Raw genomic sequence first — 21,403 nt, 5'->3', positions numbered from 1 at the left:
ACCAGCTCTAGGAATCGACGAAGAAACTCAACAAGATTCTAAACTAAACAGCCCTTTATTAAGGACGAAGACAGTTTCACATCACCCCTGGCAGTTGCTGACCACCAGAATGTGATTCCTGCTTTATCTCTTGGCTCAAGAACAAAGAACTGTTATGAACTAACTGGGGTGAAACAGAAGACTTAGCAGTTAGTCTGTATAGCGTGGACGGTAAACCCAAATGCGGAAGTAGCGGGAATCGGCAGGATAACCTCGCGTATTACTTTTAGAACTCTCTCAGCGCAATAGCAAGAGTTTACACAAATAAACCCACGTTTTAATAACACACACTAGTCCGAAAAATAGACCCAAAATGAGGATGTCGTCAAAGTAAACAAATGCCCACCAGCCCAGCATCTCCCAGAGGACATAATTTATGAACTGTTGAAAGGCTGCGGGGGCGTTGCAAAGTCCAAATGGAATGACAAGGCTCTCGTAATGTTCTGTCGGGGTGATGAAGGCTGTCTTCCACTCATCACCCTCTCTGATGCGCACAAAGTTGTAGGCGCTCCAGAGGTCCAACTTTGTGAAAAAGTGTGGTGGCACCAGAGAAGGCGTCCAGGGCAGAGTTGGTAAGAGTTCACCGCCTTTCTTCTTCAAAGAAGAACCCCGCGGCGGCAGGCAGGAGGAGGGCCTGAGAGATTCTAAACTAAACAGCCTTCAGCCAAAGCCACAAATAAGCCAAAGACATCACCATGTTTCGACCCCCAAGAACTGAAGAGAATGATGATGGAAGAGTTTTTTCAAACTGACCAAAGAAGGGGGAAGAACACAGATCGACTGTCCTATACTTTACACCCCACTAACATAGTTTGGTCCTTCTAGGAAGGTATATACAGTTTTTTGTTGTTTATTTTTGTAAACACAACACCTAATCACCCTTCTCTGCTGCACTGCTAGGCCCAACCTCTAGTAAAGAGGAGGTGCTCCACACATGTGACACTGGATTTGCTGTCATAACCTTTTTGTGTCCTTGCAGCCCTCTTTGTGTCCTTTTTCTCTATCCTAAGTGAACTACCTTAACCAATCTTTTAGTCCAGCTCACAATTAAGGTAACGCCCCAAGAAATAACCACTATGTTTAAGTGTCCCTAACCCATCTTTACCAAAACTAAATAAATCTTGCACCATGGCTCAGCTGGAGATGAAATTGTTGTTTGTGTCTTGCATGTGCCTGCCCTCTCTTTGCCTTTTGTTCCAGTGCCTGGTGATGTTCCTGGGAATGGGAACCTCACCGAGCAAAAGGGACTAACAGGCCACCTCAAAGAGAGCCAAGAATCTGTCACCGTCCAGCAAACGGCACCATGCTGAAAAATGTTATCTCTCTCTGTGATACAAAACAGTTGGAAGCGTGAGCGGGTCTAAAGTGGAAACCCAGATAGCTTTAACCAACCCCGACCTCAAATAGTACAAATCAGCAACAAGTAAGAGACAGTTTCACGACATCAGTAAACAAAGGAAGAAGCAGTTTTACATCTCCAACTAAAACGGTGTAAATCTGCAAGCAACTCGCTTGCGCAAGAAAGAAGCAGTTACACATCCCCACTCAAACGGTGTAAATCAGCAAGCAATTCCCTTGCGCAAGAAAGAAGCAGTTACATATCCCCACTCAAACGGTGGAAATCAGCAAGCAACTCCCTTTATTAAGGACGAAGACAGTTTCACATCACCCCTGGCAGTTGCTGACCACCAGAATGTGATTCCTGCTTTATCTCTTGGCTCAAGAACAAAGAACTGTTACGAACTAACTGGGGTGAAACAGAAGACTTAGCAGTTAGTCTGTATAGCGTGGACGGTAAACCCAAATGCGGAAGTAGCGGGAATCGGCAGGATAACCTCGCGTATTACTTTAAGAACTCTCTCAGCACAATAGCAAGAGTTTACACAAATAAACCCACGTTTTAATAACACACACTAGTCCGAAAAATAGACCCAAAATGAGGATGTCGTCAAAGTAAACAAATGCCCACCAGCCCAGCATGTCCCAGAGGACATAATTTATGAACTGTTGAAAGGCTGCGGGGGCGTTGCAAAGTCCAAATGGAATGACAAGGCTCTCATAATGTTCTGTCGGGGTGATGAAGGCTGTCTTCCACTCATCACCCTCTCTGATGCGCACAAAGTTGTAGGCGCTCCAGAGGTCCAACTTTGTGAAAAAGTGTGGTGGCATCAGAGAAGGCGTCCAGGGCAGAGTTGGTAAGAGTTCACCGCCTTTCTTCTTCAAAGAAGAACCCCGCGGCGGCAGCAGGAGGAGGGCCTGAGTTTGCCTTGGCGGAGTGTTAGATATGTACTCCTCCATCGCCTGTTTCTCCGTAGATGACAGTGAGTAGAGGTGGCCGTACTTTGTTTTCAGCCATTTCCTGATAGGCGGCGTCGATGTCGGGGGCCTCGGACTCCCTAGAGCACATCCCAGCCGAAGCCCGCAGGCAGAGTTAAGTGCAGGTCAGCCCCCACTGCAGGATCTGGTTTTGTATCCAGGAGATGAGGGGATCATGTTGGATCAGCCAGGGATGTCCAAGGATGATGGACGGTGATGAGATGGTGGTGAAATGAAACTGGATTTGTTCTTGATGTTGGTTGATGGAAAAGGTGATGGGTTGGGTCTGAGCGTTTCCCGGTTGGAGAGGACAGATGGCTCGATGGTGTGCTGCAGACCCACAATATGCCCAGAGCCCCTCTCTGAACAGTCGTTCCTGTTCAGCCGCGGTTAAGGAGGCGCATCCTAATTGCATGGGTTCCCCGGCTCCTGTGTCAACCACGGCGGGAAGTGGAGATCCGACTGATCTGGTGACTGTGGGCGCGAAGGTCGGTTGGGCTTCTTGGTGTCGGTCACCACCTCACTGGCAGGATGTTCAAAAGTGAGCTTTAGTTGGCGGGTGAATTCATTGTAGGAGTGCGCTGTGTCTGAATCGGAGCGCATAACCGCTGTGGCCCACTCTGCTGGCTGACCAGATAGCAATCAGTGGTGGGCATTTCATTCGCTAACTATACCTACCTTTTCCGGTTTGTATCGGACTGGCCGAGAAGTGCAATACAAATTAACAAATTCAAAACCAAATTAACAAATTCAAAACCAAATTAACAAATCCGAAAACAAAATAACAAAAGCAAAAACAAAACAACAACCCCCCTCCTCCAAAAAAAAAAAATTTTGGGTTTTGTTATTTGGTTTTTAATTTGTTTTCCGTTTTGTTAATTTGTATTGCACTTCTCGGCCAGTCAGATATTAGTTATTTTGTTTTCCGTTTTGTTAATTTAGTTTTAAATTTGTTAATTTGTTTTGGGTTTTGTTAATTTGTTTTGCACTTCAGGGCAACCGTAATAAAGGGACTGGACTGATAAACACACACACACACACAAACACTATCACACAGCTTAACTCAACTACCTCAAAATATTTCGACTGGACTGACTAATCAACACAAGTGCAGACACACTGACCTACACCACCAAATTATCGTACACACCAACCTGTAAATGCTTCACTGTTTATCTCTTTTGCACAATGATCATTACTGGACTACTTTTTGCACTAATTCCTTAATTCTTGCTGCTGTTTTAAGGAATGTTTATGTTTACCCACTACCTCAACACCATATTTTATGTTCTGTTATGTCGTGGTTGCGCACTATCACTTTGTTGTTGCTCTTGTTTGCACATTTGCACGTGCACTTTATGTTGTCTATAAAAATGTTATACTTAGCGAGTTAGTTTTTTTGTTAATTTATGTTGTAATTTATGTTAGGTCTCTCTGGCCTAGTTAGCTGGCTAGCAGAGACAGGACAGAGAGACCTAACATAAATTACAACATAAATTAACAAAAAAACTAACTCGCTAAGTATAACATTTTTATAGACAACATAAAGTGCACATGCAAATGTGCAAACAAGAGCACATGTTACATGTTGCATGTAGCACCTTGGTCCTGGAGGAACGTTGTTTCGTTTCACTGTGTACTAACTGTATATGGTTGTAATGACAATAAAGCCTACTTGAACTTGAACTTGCTGACAATAATATCACCCTGTCATTACTTTTATAACATTATGAGATACTGGATTTTTAATTTTCATAAACTGTAAGCCTTAATCATACAAAAAAAGGCCTAAAATGTTTCACTTTATATGTAATGAATGAAGAATATAAGAGTTCCCTTTTTTGAATGAATTTTTTTTTTTTTTTTTTACAAAAATAACCTGTTCCCTTTCAAAAGCTACACTCGATGCTGCGCGTAAGCGCTATGGGAAATGATTCCTCGTGACAGGTTGTGAAGCACGTGTGTGTCAAACACGCCAAATATTTTGGCATGTATAACCTCAGGCAGGTGACGTCAACCGATGAGGTGCACCTGGAGGTTATAAATAGGCATAAACCGGAAACACCCTCAGATCATTTTCTCTTCAGGATCCGTCTTGTGGTGTGTGCGGTGTGTAAGCAGACTTTCAGGGAAGTAATAAAATCTATTTATTTACTTACCATGGCTGATTCTTGCAGGAAATGCGTTTATCCGTGTGAGAGGAGTCTCCCGGACGGCGATTTCCACACTTATTGTGTTGAGTGTTTGGGGGAAAAGCACGCTGTCCTCGGGCTTGAGGGAGGATGTGAGCATTGCGATCTCCTCCCTATTAAAGTCCTTCGTGCTCGGCTCGCCTTCTTTAAATCGGAACTACGAGCCGCAGCGCGTTCCTGGGGCTCGCGTGTTGATTTGGCGGAAGTACAGCAGAGCGAGTTTTCTCTTTCTCTTGCTCTTTCGCCGAATCGCGTACCGTTGCCGCTTACTTTTCAAGCGCGCACCGACGTCGCTTGTGAAGTAGCTGAAGAAATTTCCTCTCTCGCTTCCGCGGACCTGGAAACTGTCGCTTCGGAGCGCCCCTCCAGAGAGGAGCAGGCGTTTCAGAAGCTATTGGAGGTAGTGACACGCGCTGTCGAGCGCCTACACCTTGAATGGCCACGGGAGCAAGACTTCCCCAAGCGGTCGAAATTAGATGACAGGTTTCTGTCGGGTGGCTGGAGGGAGGAGCCTCATCGGCGCTCCCTCCCCTTCTTTGGCGATCTCCATGACGAATTAACCCGTTCATGGGAGAAGCCATATTCATCCCGTGTGTTTGTGCCAACGACATCGATGTATTCTAATGTCGTGGGTGCAAATACACGTGGTTATACGATGATGCCCCAGATAGAAGAGACGCTTGCGGGCTATCTCTCTCCTGGGACGTCATCCTCCCTGGAAAAGCCCACGCTCCCCTCCAAGCCGTGCAGATTGACATCTTCGCTGGTGGGGAAGGCTTTTCAGGCAGCAGGTCAAGCTGGTTCTGCTCTGCACACCATGGCGGTCCTACAGGCATACCAGGCTGACTTGCTAAATGACTTGAGCACTCGCGGGGTTGCTAACGAAGCGGCGTTTTAGAAGACCACCACCCTCAGAGGCCGGAGTTCAATTCCCGCCGCCACTGGTGTTTGGGGAGACAGCGGTTTCCAACAAAGTGTTAGGTGCTCGGTTCCCTCCTGTCGTGTTTTCAGGACACCAAACACCTAACAGCCACCACCATCACCACCACTCCTCTGCCTAGCTGAGCAAAAAGCTACCGCCCCTTTGGAGAGCTGGCAGCGTGAAAGCTACTGCCAAGCATGTCTCCTGGACTACAGGATTCAGCCATTGTGTTTCTACAGCGTGGGTTTCCACCTCTGTGAAACCACAGTGAGCACCTCTGTTAATTCAAATCACAGGCTGGCTGGCAAAGAGGGCCATAGCGCATGTTCCCTTCCCAGACGAAGCCATCCGGCGCCAACACGTCGCCCTAGCTCACCTATCTTTCTCTTCAGGGCAGAGTTCTAATGCCCAAAAGTGTTCTCCTTCCTGCACGAGATATGAGCTTGAGTGTCATGCGGAATCCGAGCGCAATGCCGGCACAGCTGTTTCCTGCGTGCGCCGAATTCCATACAGCACTCCAAAAGAGTATAAGCTAGGCCAGGTGGTAACATTACTGCTCCCAGAGTGGTTTCAGTGGTGGCTAAGTGCTGGGGTATTTCATCTAAGGGCCAATCCCCAGAGGCAACAAGGGTTACGCGCCGGGAGCTTCGTACCCTTTTTATGTGGTGCAGACCCTCGTTCTTGACCCTGGGTCCCACTCTAGGTCCGTGCTGTCGTCGCGAGTTGCTAACGGCAGACGTTTTTCCCTTAGGGGCCGAAGTGCGGCCTTAGATGGCCGCCCAGCCCAAGGGATCTGGAGAGGTCATCTGCTCGTGTGGCACATCAATTTCCCCGAAACGATGACTCTATTTCTGGCCCTGAAATACTCCCTCCAGCAGTCAGGAGGTTAACATAACTACACTAGGACATGGCAAAACATGCAGACCAAGTCCACTGCCGAACCGCTTCAGTGCTGGAGCTTCTGCAAGAAAGTTGACCTCAGGCTTTGCCCTAATGCACTCAGAACATACGTAGCCACTCCTCGCCTACGTCCTGACTGATGGGGCTGGTGGAAAGCACCCCTTAGTTGCAGGCTTATTCACGGGCCTCATCAGCCTTTTTATTGTGCTTAGGCTTTGCCATTGGCTAGCTAGAGCTATTCCTCATCCTCACCCAACTATCTTCTGCAGTTGTCTTCGAAGCTTCTGTTCTCCGCCGTTACAGCTACGGGGCAGTAAGACTTCATTAACTGCGTCTAGTTCATGCTCCTTAGGATTTACAGTACACCACCGCACTAGCCAGTGGCGTAAATCAGAGCAGATTTCATATGTCTTGGGGCCGCAGCCGGAGGGCAGCCACCATTAGACGAGTCGGGTTAGAGATGCTAGTGCCCTAGCCTAGGAGGACAGGAGAAATTCCGTCCCTCGGGATCTTTTACATTCCAGCCCTACTATCTTCCACAGTCAAAGCCTTCTGTCCTCCGCCGTTAGCTCCGGAGCAGTAAAGACTTCATTCGCTGTGTCCAGCTCATGCTCTTCAATTTACAGCGCACCTCTGCATTAAGCCAGGGCCGTAAATTAGAGCAGGGTTTCATACGTCTTGGGGCCGCGGCCGAAGGGCAGCTGCTATTACACGAGTCGGGCTATAAATACTAGTGCCCAAGCCTAGGAGGCGCGTTGCACACTTCGCCTCTAGTGATTAGGGCCCATTCGACCAGGAAGCTTGCCTCATCAACTGCTCTGGCAAGAGGTGCTTCCAGTACGTCATGCGGCAGGTTGCCTTTCCGCAGGACATCTGTCAGGCTTCATGGTTGGATGCCAGGCTCACTGGGCCTCGAGTCAGAATCCCAGAATGATGTCTAAGACTCCTTGGGGGTACTGTGCGCACACTACACAACCCCGGGGTTCCAGACACTTGCAGTGCGGCGGAGTGGGTATTCTCGTTCCCATAGCGCTTTCGCGCAGCATCGAGTGTAGCTTTTAAAAGGAAACGTCTCGGGTTACTTTGCTGTAACCCTGTTTCCTGAAAAAGCGGGAACGAGATGCTGCGCTACAATGCCGCACTGCATGCGTGACTGGACATCCTTCAGACAAAATTGACCTGAGGGTGTTTCCGGTTTATGCCTATTTATAACCTTCAGGTGCACCTCATCGGTTGACGTCTCTGCCTGAGGTTATACATGCCAAAATATTTGGCGTGTTTGACACACACGCGCTTCACAACTGGTCACAAGGAATCGTTTCCCATAGCGCTTTCGCGCAGCATCTCGTTCCCGCTTTTTCAGGGAACAGGGTTACAGCAAAGTAACCCGAGACGTTCTATGACATTAAAGTTTTTTGAGATAAACTAGTACACACAAAACAGTGTTTTTTTCTGTTTAGTTCATTTTTCTGTACTCTGGTTTAAAGCTACGAAAGCATGGTTTTCTTTCTGAATACTGATTTGTATTGTATTAATATTAAAAGAAACCACAATGTTTAATACTGTACATGAACACTTTATCATGTTGAAACTTTTGTTGAGAATACACATGAAGGTGCTTATACACTGCATGAAGAGTGTAAGAGATTTAAAGTTAAATGATGTTAATGTAATAAATCTGGTTGCAGCTCAGAGCCCTAGCTGATATGACAAGCAAACCACTGCAAAGATAATATTTGTTTCCATTTAGTTGAACAGTTGGTTGGATTAAAGATCAGTAGTGTAAAAAGTATTCACATTTATTATTTGGGTAGAAGTATAGATACTAGAGTTTAAAAGACTTCTTTAAAAGTTGAAGTATCAACTCAAGCTTTTTACTCAAGTAAAAGTACTGGTTTCAAAACTACTTAACGTATAAAAGTAAAAGTAATGTAAGGAGGGAAAAGCATTAAGGATAAAAGCTTAAGCTGTGCCACGGGCCTATATACTGCACTAATACCTCATAAAAAAATAAAAGAAAAATGTGTTGTTGTTTTTTTGTTGTATTTTTTAACAGTCATAGTGATTTGGGTTACTGTATATGGCAATTGAAAAAGAATGCATTTTAGTACAATGTAAATACATTAAAGAACCATATATGTGTACTACTGAGCATAAAATTGTTTTATGGAAAAGAAGATGTAGGTGTGGGAAAGGTTAGACTTTTATTTTGAAATGATCGTTTCCTGTTTGTCTACCTCACTGTGGCCTAGGTGCTTAAATATCTGGTAGTTTTTACTGTGTGCAGGAAGGGGGTGGGTAGCTAGAGTGCTCACTTTCTGTTGACCGTTTTAGATCGTTTTTGATCCTTTGCCTAGATTTATATTGCTTTGCTGTCCATTTTATGCTTTACTGTTATCATTTGCTTTGTAACTTTTATAGTCGTAAATAAAACTTCTTTGTTTATGCATCAAAACGCGTCACGGATTTACTCTACTACTCAGCCTCTTAGCGGATATTGGACACCGCTACATTTAGTCAACAGAAAAGGCAATCTCTGGAAAGGTTGGTTTTGCATACCATATAAGAAGAAGCGCCGGCGTGCACACTGAAGACAAACAATGATCCTGTATCCTGTCGGCAGACGAGGTATGTTAGCGGTTTGCTAAGCTTGGCTGTGCGATTGAAGTGTATTTAACTTGAAGATGCACTCGTTGCCGTGATAAATTTGTTTATTGCTTCGTTGGATTGGATGGATTATGGTTACGAATACGGAGCAAGTTTATGTGCTTGTTATCGCGCTATGATGTAGCGCTCATTCAAGAAATTAAAAGAAGTGTGTGCACGTTGAATCTAGGCGCTGAGATTGCGTTGTGTGTAAAATGGATACTAAGGAGCCTGAGCATGCTGCTGAGAGCAGTAAAAGAGAGTCCAAGCCTACGGCGAAGGCTGTGGCACTGAAAATTGAAACGTTGCAAAAGGATCGCAAAGCTAAGGTGAATCAAATGAAGCACATGATTCTGTCAATGAAAGATTTCATACAATGTGATAGTAATGCGTCAGAAGTGAGTTCAATGTTGGGATCCTTGAAATGTTTGAAAAATGATGCTTGTTGCACAACAATGTACTTCCTTATCTTCCTCTGATTGAACAAGAAAACCAAAATGAATGGTTTTATTCTGTGTGTAAGCACAATGACTGGTTTATGGAAGATGTTGAACGATGGTTGAATGAGAGCGAGAATCTGAGTCAAACAGTTCAAACATCAGATATGAATCCTTCTCAAAGCTGTGTAAATCTTTGCTCTTCACAATCTGTTATTCCTGGCCAGAGAGCAACGGATAATCTGGTTGAGCATCAGTTGAGTTGTGCTTCTAACATTCCATCTTTCCCTGAAGCAGTTTCATCATCTCAAAATAAGCATATTTCAAGTGAATATCAGAACCTTGAGTCTAACCATGAGGAGGTGGACAATCAAATACAACCCTCAGATAGTGTTTCTAATGTGAGTGGAAAATCATCAAAAACATCGACTAGAAGTGCAACAACTACTCATGGCTCTCGATCCAGTCGATCTTCTATTGCATCTGCTCGCATTAAGATTGAGGCTAAAATGGCTGCTTTGCAAACATATCAAAAAATGTTACAACGGAAACATGCATTACAAAAGGAAGAGGAGGATTTAAGGAGACGAAAGGAACAAATTGAGCTTGATACTAAGATCAATGTATCAATGGCCAAGATGAAGGTATATAGCGACGTGAGATCAGAAATTTCTAAGTCTTCGCCAGCCAGTGCCCCAGAGACCAAATCTCTTAATCCTAACGTGGAACCATCTGTACCTTCAAGTTCGTCTGCAGTGCCAAAATATCCTTTTGTACCTCCTAAACAGATTCAAGTGGCAGCAGAGAATTCAGTTCAACAACAACAACCTCTGCATCTTCGGTCTAGATTAAAGACAACTTATTCTGTATTTCCATCTAGTATCAGTCATGATGGTATACAAAATCATGGAGCCCAGCTGCAAGATGTACATGGATTATCTTTGCAGAATGACTCAGGGGAAGGAAATATTCTTAAGCTTATTGACAAGCAAAATGAGATTGCAGCTCTACTGGTCCAACAGAATAACCTGTCTTCGCTTCCACCAAGGGAAGTTCCAGTCTTTGATGGTGATCCATTACGATATCATGACTTTATGCGCACTTTTGAAGAGATGGTTGAAAAGAAATCAAATGGCTATGCAGATTGCTTGCATTTCTTGGAGCAGTATACTAGAGGGCAACCTAGGGAGCTTGTTCGGAGCTGTCAACATATGATTCCTTCACAAGGGTACATAAGAGCTAAGGATTTGCTCAAGGAGCACTTTGGTAATGAAGTAAAGATAGCTTCAGCATATATGGAGAAAGCTCTGTCATGGAAAATGATAAAAGCTGAGGATGCTAAGGCCTTGCAGAATTATGGCCTATTTCTTAGGAGTTGCTGCAACGCTATGCAAAACATCCGTTATATGAATGAGTTGAATCTTGCCACTAATATGCAGGCCATTCTTGCAAAACTTCCTTATAAACTCAGAGAAAGATGGAGGGTAGTGGCATATGACTTACAGGAAAGACGCAATGATCAAGCTTACTTTTCTGATATTGTTGACTTCATAGAAAGACAAGTGAAGATAATTATGGATCCAGTATTTGGAAACATTCAAGATGTTTTGCCTAGTGGAGGTAAAACCTTGAATACCAGATCACTTTGTCCAAAATCGAGAAGTAGTTTTGCAACTACAGTTACTGAAACGCTTGGAGGAAAAGAATGTAGTAAGAGGTTTGTGAATGAGATTTGTCTCTTCTGTGAAGGAGAACATTCATTGGACTCTTGTAACTAGCTTGCTGGAAAATCGCATGGAGAAAAGATGAATTTTCTGAAGAAGAGGGGGATTTGTTTTGGTTGTCTATGTACAGGGCATATCAGCCGTGATTGCAAAAAGAGAAGCATATGTAAAATATGTCATCTTAAACATCCCAGTCTTCTTCATATTCTGTCACCAGAGAAAAAATGCACTCAGTATGATCGAGATACAGAATTTAAGCCTACAGTGGGTAGTGCTTTAGTCTCTATTCAAGCTAGTGGTCTTACTGGGGCTGGTAAAGATAATTGTGCATTATCTATTGTACCCGTTTGTGTGAAATCTAAGAAAGGAAGTAAGGTTGTAAGAACTTATGCTTTCTTGGACTCTGGGAGCTCTGCCTCTTTCTGCACTGAGAGTTTAATGACCAAGCTTAATCTTCCTGCAAAAAAGGTTAATATTCTAATGAGAACCATGAGTCAGGACAAATCCATCACTTGTCATGTTCTGAAGGATTTGGAGGTGTCTGGTTTGAATCAAGAACGTTTTTGCTCTTTACCAGAGGTATACACGCAAAAGACCATGCCTGTAGATAGGTCTAATATTGCCACACAAAATGACCTTGCATGTTGGCCTCATTTAAGACACATATGTTTGCCATCAATTGATGCTGATGTGGAAATATTGATTGGAGCCAATGTGCCAGAGGCTTTGGAGCCATGGCAGATCATTCATAGTCAAGACAATGGCCCATATGCTATAAATACCATGTTTGGATGGGCAGTTAATGGACCAATTAAACAATTGAAAGAACAGGTTATTGAAGACCATCCTCACATGACTGTTAATAGGATCACGGTTATGAATTTGAATGAGTTGTGGGAACGACAGTTCAAGGTTGACTTTCCTGAATGTGTTCTAGAAGAACAAATAGGACTGTCTAAGGAAGATCAACAATTTATGGATTCTGTGTCACATTCTGCAGAACTTATTAATGGACATTATTACATTAGTCTTCCACTTAGAAATGAAAGGTTAGCTATGCCAAATAATAGAGCAATTGTGGAACAACGTGTTCTAAGTCTTCGGAGAAAGTTTAGAAGAAATCCTTCCTTTCATACAGATTATACCACCTTTATGGAAAATGTCATCTCAAAAGGCCATGCTGAAAGGGTTCCTACAGCTGAACTGGAAAGGCTTAATGGACGCTTTAGTATATACCTCACCACGGGATGTATCATCCTACGAAACAAAAGATCAGAGTTGTGTTTGATTGTGGAGCATCATATCAGGGAACATCACTGAATGAACATCTTCTACAAGGTCCAGACTTAACCAGTCCTCTGATGAGTGTTCTGGTACGATTCAGAATGGAGCATGTTGCTGTAATGGCAGACATAGAATCAATGTTTCACCAAGTCAGAGTACATCCTGATGATTGTGATCTCTTGAGGTTTCTTTGGTGGCCAGGCGGAAACATTGATGGCAGTCTGGAAGAGCACCGAATGTTGGTTCATTTATTTGGAGCAACATCATCTCCACGTTGCTCTAATTATGCACTCAGAAAGTTTGCAGAAGATCATAAGGATCTATACGATGCTAAGACTGTAGACGTTGTCTGCAATAACTTTTATGTAGACGATTGTCTTGTATCTGTGCCTACAGATTCCGATGCTGTGCTACTGTACCAAAGTCTCACGGAAATGTGTAGCAGAGGTGGATTTCGTTTAACGAAATGGATAAGTAACAGCCGCACTGTGTTGAATGCTATCCCTGAGGAAGACAGAGACAAGAAAGTAAAGAATTTGGATTTAGAGCGTAACACCTTACCTTTGGAAAGAGCATTGGGAGTGTTGTGGTGTGCTAAGTCTGATGTGTTCAAATTCAAGGTGACCATCAAGGATAGACCTCTTACTAGAAGGGGAATTCTTTCTGTCATTAGTTCCATCTATGACCCTCTTGGGTTTTTGTCTCCTGTGATTCTATGTGCTAAAATTATTCTTCAAGATCTGTGTAGAGAAAGAGTTGGATGGGACAGTATTATTCCTGCAGTGTAACAAGCAATGGACAAGTCCATTGCTGGAGTGTGTGACATGACGTCATGTGCAGGTGCGATGGATCGCGTACCAACCAATAGGGTGTCGGAATGGTATGTTTATACTTCTCATCCAACCACAAGCAAATTCATTCCATCCGGATGGCGCGATTTATCCGGATGTTTTTGTTTGCTTGTTTGTTTTTTGAATGACAAGCTAAAATTAAATAGGAGTAACGAAGCCTTTTTTTTAAAAATGTAAGGAGTAGAAAGTACAGATAATTGCGTGAAAATGTAAGGAGTAGAAGTAAAAAGTCGGCTGAAAAAATTACTCCAGTAAAGTATAGATGCCCAAAATTTCTACTTAAGTAAAGTAACGAAGTATTTTGACTTCGTTACTTGACACCTCTGTTAAAGATTAACAGAGCAGAAACTGTAAAGAAGGGCCAAGTGTTTGTAGGCAGCTAGAGACTGATTTTGGAGGGGATGCATGACCAGAGGTGGGTAGTAACGAGTTACTCCATTACATTTACTTGAGTATCTTTTTGGGAAAAAAATTACTTTTATGAGCAGTTTACTTTTATGAGCAGTTTAAAGTACAAAGTACTTTTCACTCAAATAAAAGTGAAAAGTATGATGCAGTTCATCATACTTTTCACTTTTATTTGAGTGAAAAGTACTTTGTAAGGAAGAAACGCTACTCTTACTCCACTACATTCGGCTAAATGGAACTCATTACTTTTCTTACCATTAATTCTATCCATGCAGCTGGCAGATCTACCACCTGACTGTTTCACTAATCAATGCAATGCAGCAAGAATAATCAATCAATTTGACCAATTAGGTTAGGTGACTCAGAATCAGAAAGAGTTTTATTGCCAAGTATTTTTGCACGTTCAAGAAATTTGTTTCAGTGACAGAGCTTCCAGAACAAAACAATAACAAGACAAAACAACACGACAACAAAAGTGCGGAAAAAAAACTTCAGCCGCTGTTCTATAAATTAATTCTACTTGTGAATCCGTCCTACATTCTTACTGAGCATGCACGAACAAAAGTTTCCACATCTTTCTCTAATTTTGCGGAACGCTTATAAATCCATGCTGCTACTAGTGGGATCTTGCGGTTATTGTACAATCTTGCGGTCAGTATAGAATGCTTTTTTATGTTTGTATGATTATATGTTAATTTTAATTTTACATATAATGTTACTTTAACAGTCTATGAATATATAAATATATTTCAGTACAGAAATATAGATATTTTATGTATGAATGTATGTATGTATATAATATAATATTGCCCCCCGAGCTGTGACCGGGACGGTCACCGTGACTCTCTCAGTCTTGGAGGGGTAAAGGCGGTCGGCGCTGGCGCTGTGAACGCCGGGGTCCTTTTATGGAGGAGGAGCGCAAACAGTGTCCTGAGGCGGTCCGGCCTCCGCAGAGTTCGACGTTTAGCCGGCGTGTGTCCACACCCATACGTTCCATAGGTGCCCCCTTCTTTGCCATGCAGAGATCGCATCGGTGAACAAAGAGTTTAATGTCGGTATGACAGCCTGGCCAGTAGAAACAAGTGCGCGAATGCCGCAGAGTGTTATTTACCCCGAAGTGTCCCGAACTGGAATGTCCATGCACGAAACCCAGTATACATGCTCGCAAAGCTCTTGCTACCAGCAGCTGGAAGCATTCGCCCGCGCCACGCGGCCGTTTTCAGCGGCGGTAGAGTAACCCTTTGTGCAAGGCTAGGTGAGTGAACTGGGAGCGAAGAGCTTTTATCTCTTACCCTACGGCGCTCAACTCGCTCGCAGTACCGACCACGTGCTTTGCTGCCCGGCTGTCAGGATAAAGCGCCGGCGTTAGCGTGAAGATTTCCCGCTCGGTCTGCTACCGGAAGTTCCGCCCCCCGAGTGTCTGCTACTAACACGTGCAGCTGTGGTTTGGATATTAGCACCCTAGCTACGCCGAAGTTAACATGCCCCGTCCCGTCAGTTAAATTCAGCACCGCACCCCATTTCTCCAAAATGTCTAACCCCAAAATGCAGTCCTCCTCAATGTCTCCCACAAAGAATTCATAAGAGTGCATCCGCTCACCTATTTTTGACTCGGACTGTGCAACACGCCCGTACCTTCACGTAGCTCCCAGTAATGGTGCGAATGTTGAAGGCGGGATCAGGCAGTCTGCAAACACGCTCGCTTTGCCCCAGTTATCCACAGTGCAACAGTAGAACCGGTGTCCACGAGTGCCCGTAGTAACATGCCGTCCAGGACACAGTTCACATAGCTCCCAGCGCAATGTCCTACACGTCCCAACCGGAAGTTGAATGCACTAGTTGGGGGAACAAGGACGGTTGCGGGAGGCGGCTTCCCCTTAGCGCCCCCCGGCGCTAGTTTAGCGGCTGCTGGGGTACGCTGTCCCCCAGGCCTGAGGATGTTGCAGCGGTAGTCCCGAGGTCCCGTGCTTCGGCATCGCTGTAAAACCTCTGAGACTTGCTTGTTGCCTGGCTACGACGAGTAGTGTCGCTCATCGCCCCAGAGGTCTTGCAGCGCCCGGAGCGCGTCACCCTCCAGTTCAAGTGACGGGGCACAGAGCTGTAGCTTGCTCCGGGGCTTGCGCAGAGTCAACGTTGGGCTCCGCCCCGAGATCCAGTGCCGGGATCTTCATCTCACCGCGCTGCTTCGGTCGCCCTGGTTTGCTCGCGCTAGCCCCATCAGGAAGATGCTCTTTCTCCGTCCGTAGTTGATCCGCTACTCAGCGGCCTGCTTGGATCTTTTTTAGGTCCTTAATAGTGCGCTCCAACTCGTAACTCTCCATCCCACTTCTGACACCAATGTATCATTTTACCGCCGGGAAAGGATGTTGGAGAGACGAGCGAGCTTAATTGCTGCCCAATGCAATGGCTGGGAGTACTTTATTTAACACAGCACTTGTATAACATGAGCAGCACATTCACACGAGAACCACATCCAATTTAGCCTTAGCATAAACCGGAGCACATTCAACAGGTCACACACACACCTTAACACACACCCCTGGCCGAAGTTACTAACCCAAACACCCTTCCCTAACAGGGTAAACACATTGAAAACCCCCGCAATGCATGACGGCCGCCAGCCGCCACTTCGCCCACACCACAATATATATATGCACTTATATATAATTATTATAATTAAAAAAAAAAAAATCAGACATTGCGATTGAAACAGTTACTCAGTTACTCAGTACTTAAGTAGCCATTTCACTGAATACTTTTTTACTCTTACTTGATTAATATTTCTGATGCCTTCTTTTTACTTCTACTTGATTGATTTTATTTTGAAGTACAGCTACTCCTACTTGAGTACATCTTTTGGCTACTCCACAAATACCTTCCCAGATTAAGAGTGTTCTTACAATGTGTTTGTTGTGTTTTGTTTTGTTTTGAACTGCAATGTTGATTTCTTATATGCAATGTTGAGTTATTATAGATTATGTCAATACAATATTTATTTAAAAAATATTAAAACTAAACCAGTAGTTTTACATTAAAAAGTAGTTAAAATGTACTAGTAGCCCTTATCAAGTTTCTTTTTTCTTTAAATATCTGTTTACACTTTCTGTAAATATTTGTTTGCAATACTGTAGTTGTGTTTGTGTGATATCTTGTGTTTTAAAACTGACTAAGAGAACCAGACAGGAATTCCTATGTACATGCACATATGTATAGGTGCAAATGGCAAATAAAATAATACTTTAATAAACTTAACAGGGGGCTACATGTATATTACTAGGACCCATACATTTACGGTATAATTGCAGTTTAAAAACATGCATTTAAACTTAAATGTGAACTAGTTGTGTACTTAATGTATACTACTCTTGACACCAAAAATATATTTCAATGTATACTTTTGTAAACCAAAAATAAATTAATTGGGACTTTATTCTAATTTTGAGTTAAGGGTTGTCTTTTAGATGGCAGATGAGAAGCCTACCACTAAGCCACAAAAGCCCCTAGAGTACCATTTCATATTAATATTATTAAAATTTTTATTATTTTATATATATTTTGTAAATACTGAACAAAATGAACAATACAGTTACATTTTTTTAAATGTATTTAAAGATGCACAAATGCATATGTTAACCATAAAATAAAATTTTAATTGTATGTTGAAAACATGTTTATTTAGTCTGTAAAGCTCTAAGGCTTTCACTATAAGCCAAGACAGTGTGGCTTTTTTTTAGGCAAAATGTTCCAAGTTTTTATTCATTTATTTGTTTTCCAAAAGTTCATTAGCCCTCATTTACTGGTTATAAAAATCCTAGCAAAATGCTAAAAAATCTCTGTCTCCAAGTCTGCTTTGGTGTTTCACATATTTTTTTCTGCTGGTGCCACCTCCAGGAAGAGCTGCAGAAACACTGTGACTTTTTCCAACAAGTGAGGGCACAGTTTAAAGTGTATGAATGGAATATAAATCAAAGTTCCACTTAGGATGAAGATGGTGGCATATAGGTACTCAATCTGAGGCTTGTCAACAATAGGGGCTAGAACGAGGAACACAGATGCCATCAGAGCCAGGATAGGGATAAAAATGGGTACCTGAAAAGATCATTTAAAACAGAATAGCAAAAAGACTTTAATAACAGACATGTTATATTTATATACTGTATACATATGGCAAAATTGCCTTAAGAATATTTATTTTATAAATGATAAAAAAGAACATATAATATAATTTATATAATAATTAATATAGTTAATTTACATAATGGATATTAAAATAATTAAGCAGTTTAAATTTTAATTAGCTATAATAAGGGCAATTTAAAATGTTTTAAATGTCTGATTCATGATGGAAATTTGGGCAAATAATTTGAATTAATCAAGTCAACACAAATACACAAGACAAAGAAAATTAAAAGGGCGGAATTTGGTCATGTGAATCTGTCTCACCTTGTATGTATGAGGAAGATCAGAATTTCTTATTTTTAGATAGATTAGTCCTGATATTGTAAGTCCGTTGAAAAACCAAGATGTGAAGCTGAGGAGCACATGGAGTGGAACAAACAAAACTGTTGTGTGCTTTTATTTATTTCACTTTTCATGCATACTAAATTAATTTCATAATTTATTATTGAGGATATGAATCATTCTGAGTATATTATTAGCCATATAATATCTCATATAATATCTTATACCTGAGATAGTTTACTATGCCCCGGAAATTTCCAGGAATGAGCACAATGAAGGCAATGATGGTGGTGAAGGTGAGAGCTGGAGAGGGAGTGAGGCATCGCACATGAGCCATGGACAGAATGCTAGGCTAAAAGAGCCAAAAAAATAAAATAAGAATGCACAGAACAAAACCAATTTGGAATACAAAATCTTAGAAAAGTCATCTAAGGAGTTCTTGATAGAAATATATATATCAGTTAATCATAGTTAAATAAAAAAAAAGGTTATGCACTGATGAACCATCGCATTAACACCACAAAACATTAACACATTAACATTCATAGGCACCCGAGGCTCACCCATGCTTATGAGGATCAAAGGCCAACCTGTCAAGCCAATGGAGGACAAATAACCAAAATAATTCAATGCTGGCCATGATAGAAAAGATATCAAAGCTTTTATTAGTACTTACCATGTGACCCTCTCTGGCAGCTGCAAAGGTGATTCGTCCCCCACCAAAGAATGATCCATTTAGCGTGCCAAAGGAAGATAATGCTGCTGCAATAGACATCACCCAGCCCCAGCTGCCCAGGACCTTACTTCTATTCTCAGAGAAAACATGATCTTTGAAGAGTCTTTTTTTTTATTTAGAACATATGCATAAATTTAGTGCTGTTGAGTACAAACTCCTACCCCCAAGTGACAGCTACAGCACTCGACATCATCACTTCTCTAGGAGTCAGGACGACGAGATAACTGATATTGACCAGCAAGTAGAAGATTGTCACCACCGGGATGGCAATCATTAATGCACGGGGAAGATTTACCTTATGCAAATGAATATAATGTAAAACCCAGTACAATTATTTACAAATCATATTTTCATATAATGATTTATGTATGATGTAATTTCATATAATGATACACGTCTAGGTTTAATATCAACACAAAATCTTTAAAAAAAAAAACTCACCTCTGGCTTTTTCAAGTTTTTATCTCTGGCTTTCTTAAAGTTTAAATTGTATTTTTGGTGGTATTTACAAATTGCTTAAATATCATTCTTGAAGAACTTGTGTCCTTTAGAGAATATCTTAAGACTAAATTCCACTTTCAATTGTGGAATTATGGATATTATACTTAATAATTAGGTCACTTCAAACATTTACCATATTAAAAGACATCATGTGTCGACTATTTAACTGTATTATATTAATACAAACTCTAATTGAACCTACCTCTGGCTTTTTCACCTCTTCAAGCACAACAGCTAAATTATTCCATCCTGAGAAAGACCAGAGTCCCTGATACAGAGCCATTCCAAGACTACTGAGCCCCAAAGTTGTCCCCTCAAAGGCAATGTCCGAATCAAGGTTTTCCAGGCCATTCTTGGCAATGATAAGTATTCCAGCAGTCATGATCACAATCAGACCCAGTGTTTTAGCAACCAAGAAGATAGTCTGAATAGCCATGGCGAAGCGAACATTCAACATATTGACAATAGCCACCACTAATATGGCCACCGCTGCTATACATTTTACCACCAATGTAGGTGGCATGCAGTCTGGATAAAAAGGAGCCACGACATACTGAGCAAAGCTTAAGGATACAGCCGCAATACTTGACGGCTTCAGCACGATTATTACCGTGAATGACACAAAGAATGCAGGCAAGGGTCCGTAGAGTCTCAGTATGTAAATGAATTGTCCTCCAGATTCTCTAAAAATCGTACTGAGCTCTGCATAAGTGAGCGCAGCACATATAGTCACCAGGCCACACACAGCCCAGATGATCAAGCTTGCTCCAGGGCTTCCAACGTTGGACATCACAAACTGGGGGGACATAAAGATCCCCGATCCTATCATAGTGCCTGCGACCAGAGATACCGCACTAATTAGCCCTACCTCCCGTTTCAACTTCAGCCCTTCAGGCTCGGTGCCTGTCATGGTGCTGTGGTATGAGTGAAAATGAACCTAAAACATCTTGCAGTAAAGGAATACATGTGAATCATGGGTAATAAGATACTTAACACAAACTGTAGTGATTAATTATTAACATAAGACAACTTGTTTTACAGGATTCTGAAGAGGTCTTTGATTAACCCAGAAGATTATGATAATTTATGTGTGGTAGCATGGAGTTAAACTTAATACATTTCGTTTGTGTTAAGCACCAGTATTTTAAGTTTATATAACTTTAAACCATAACCATAGACAGTTAAATAACCTGCCAAATGCCTAAATGTAAATGTAAATAACCTAAGTAATTTAAATTACTTAGATAAGTAAAATAATTTAAAGTAAAATAATTTAAATAAGTAATTTAAAGGCAGAGTAAAATTTTATGAAATCACATGTGATTAGTAAAAATAAAATTATTTTACTGTATCATATTTCATCCCAAAAAAAATCAAGTTTTATATATATATATATATATATATATATATATATATATATATATATATATATATATATATTTTTTTTTTTTTTTTTTTTTTTTTTTCCTTAAAAAGCTAACAAATATTACACACTCACTCACCATCCATACCATTTTATCCTGTGCACAGGCTCATGGGAGGCAGGGTACACCCAGGGCGGGGTTTAAATACATTGCAAAGCACACATACACAAACACTACAGGCAATTTGGGGAAACCAATCAGCCTACCCTACCGGTCTTTGGACTGTAGAGTACCCGAGGGAAGTCCACCAAGCATGGAAAAAACATGCAAACTCCGCCACCTTGCCGCCACAAGTTCTACTGAAAACCTAAATTATGAACATCTGTGTATTTAGAAATTCTAGATTTAGGCTGTTTGAAAATGTAAGTAATGCAAGGAACAGTAACTTTAAATTTGGTAAAACAAAGTTTTAGGAACATTATTGACCAGGAATAGTGCTAGTACAGAAATATCTCAAAAATCCCTCCTCAATGTATTGAGATCACATAGGCCCGTTTTTTGGCGATTTTACAAATCCCCTGGGAGGAGTTCATCAAAATCCATTGGGTGCATTTTGCAAACA

At 41.9% G+C, this 21,403-nt stretch overlaps 1 protein-coding gene across 2 annotated transcripts; it reads right to left on the bottom strand.

Moving 5' to 3' along the window:
- Positions 1-17,348: 17,348 nt before the first annotated feature.
- On the bottom strand, positions 17,349-20,330 carry LOC128535878 (b(0,+)-type amino acid transporter 1-like). Of its 2 annotated transcripts, none has more exons than XM_053509959.1 (6): positions 19,620-20,330; positions 19,078-19,211; positions 18,857-18,986; positions 18,408-18,532; positions 18,163-18,250; positions 17,349-17,808 (listed from the first exon to the last, which is right to left on the bottom strand). In XM_053509959.1, the coding sequence occupies exons 1-6, from the start codon at positions 20,325-20,327 to the stop codon at positions 17,578-17,580; spliced, it is 1,416 nt and encodes a 471-aa protein (XP_053365934.1). In that variant the 5' UTR covers positions 20,328-20,330; the 3' UTR covers positions 17,349-17,577. The 2 variants fall into 2 exon arrangements, with proteins under 2 accessions (XP_053365934.1, XP_053365933.1); XM_053509958.1 differs by having other exon boundaries at positions 19,635-20,297.
- Positions 20,331-21,403: the final 1,073 nt, after the last annotated feature.

Source organism: Clarias gariepinus, chromosome 13 (genome assembly GCF_024256425.1).
Source record: "Clarias gariepinus isolate MV-2021 ecotype Netherlands chromosome 13, CGAR_prim_01v2, whole genome shotgun sequence".
Taxonomy (NCBI): Eukaryota; Metazoa; Chordata; class Actinopteri; order Siluriformes; family Clariidae; genus Clarias; species Clarias gariepinus.
Note: the sequence above shows the minus strand (reverse complement) of the source record. Positions and strands in the feature narration are given on the sequence as shown.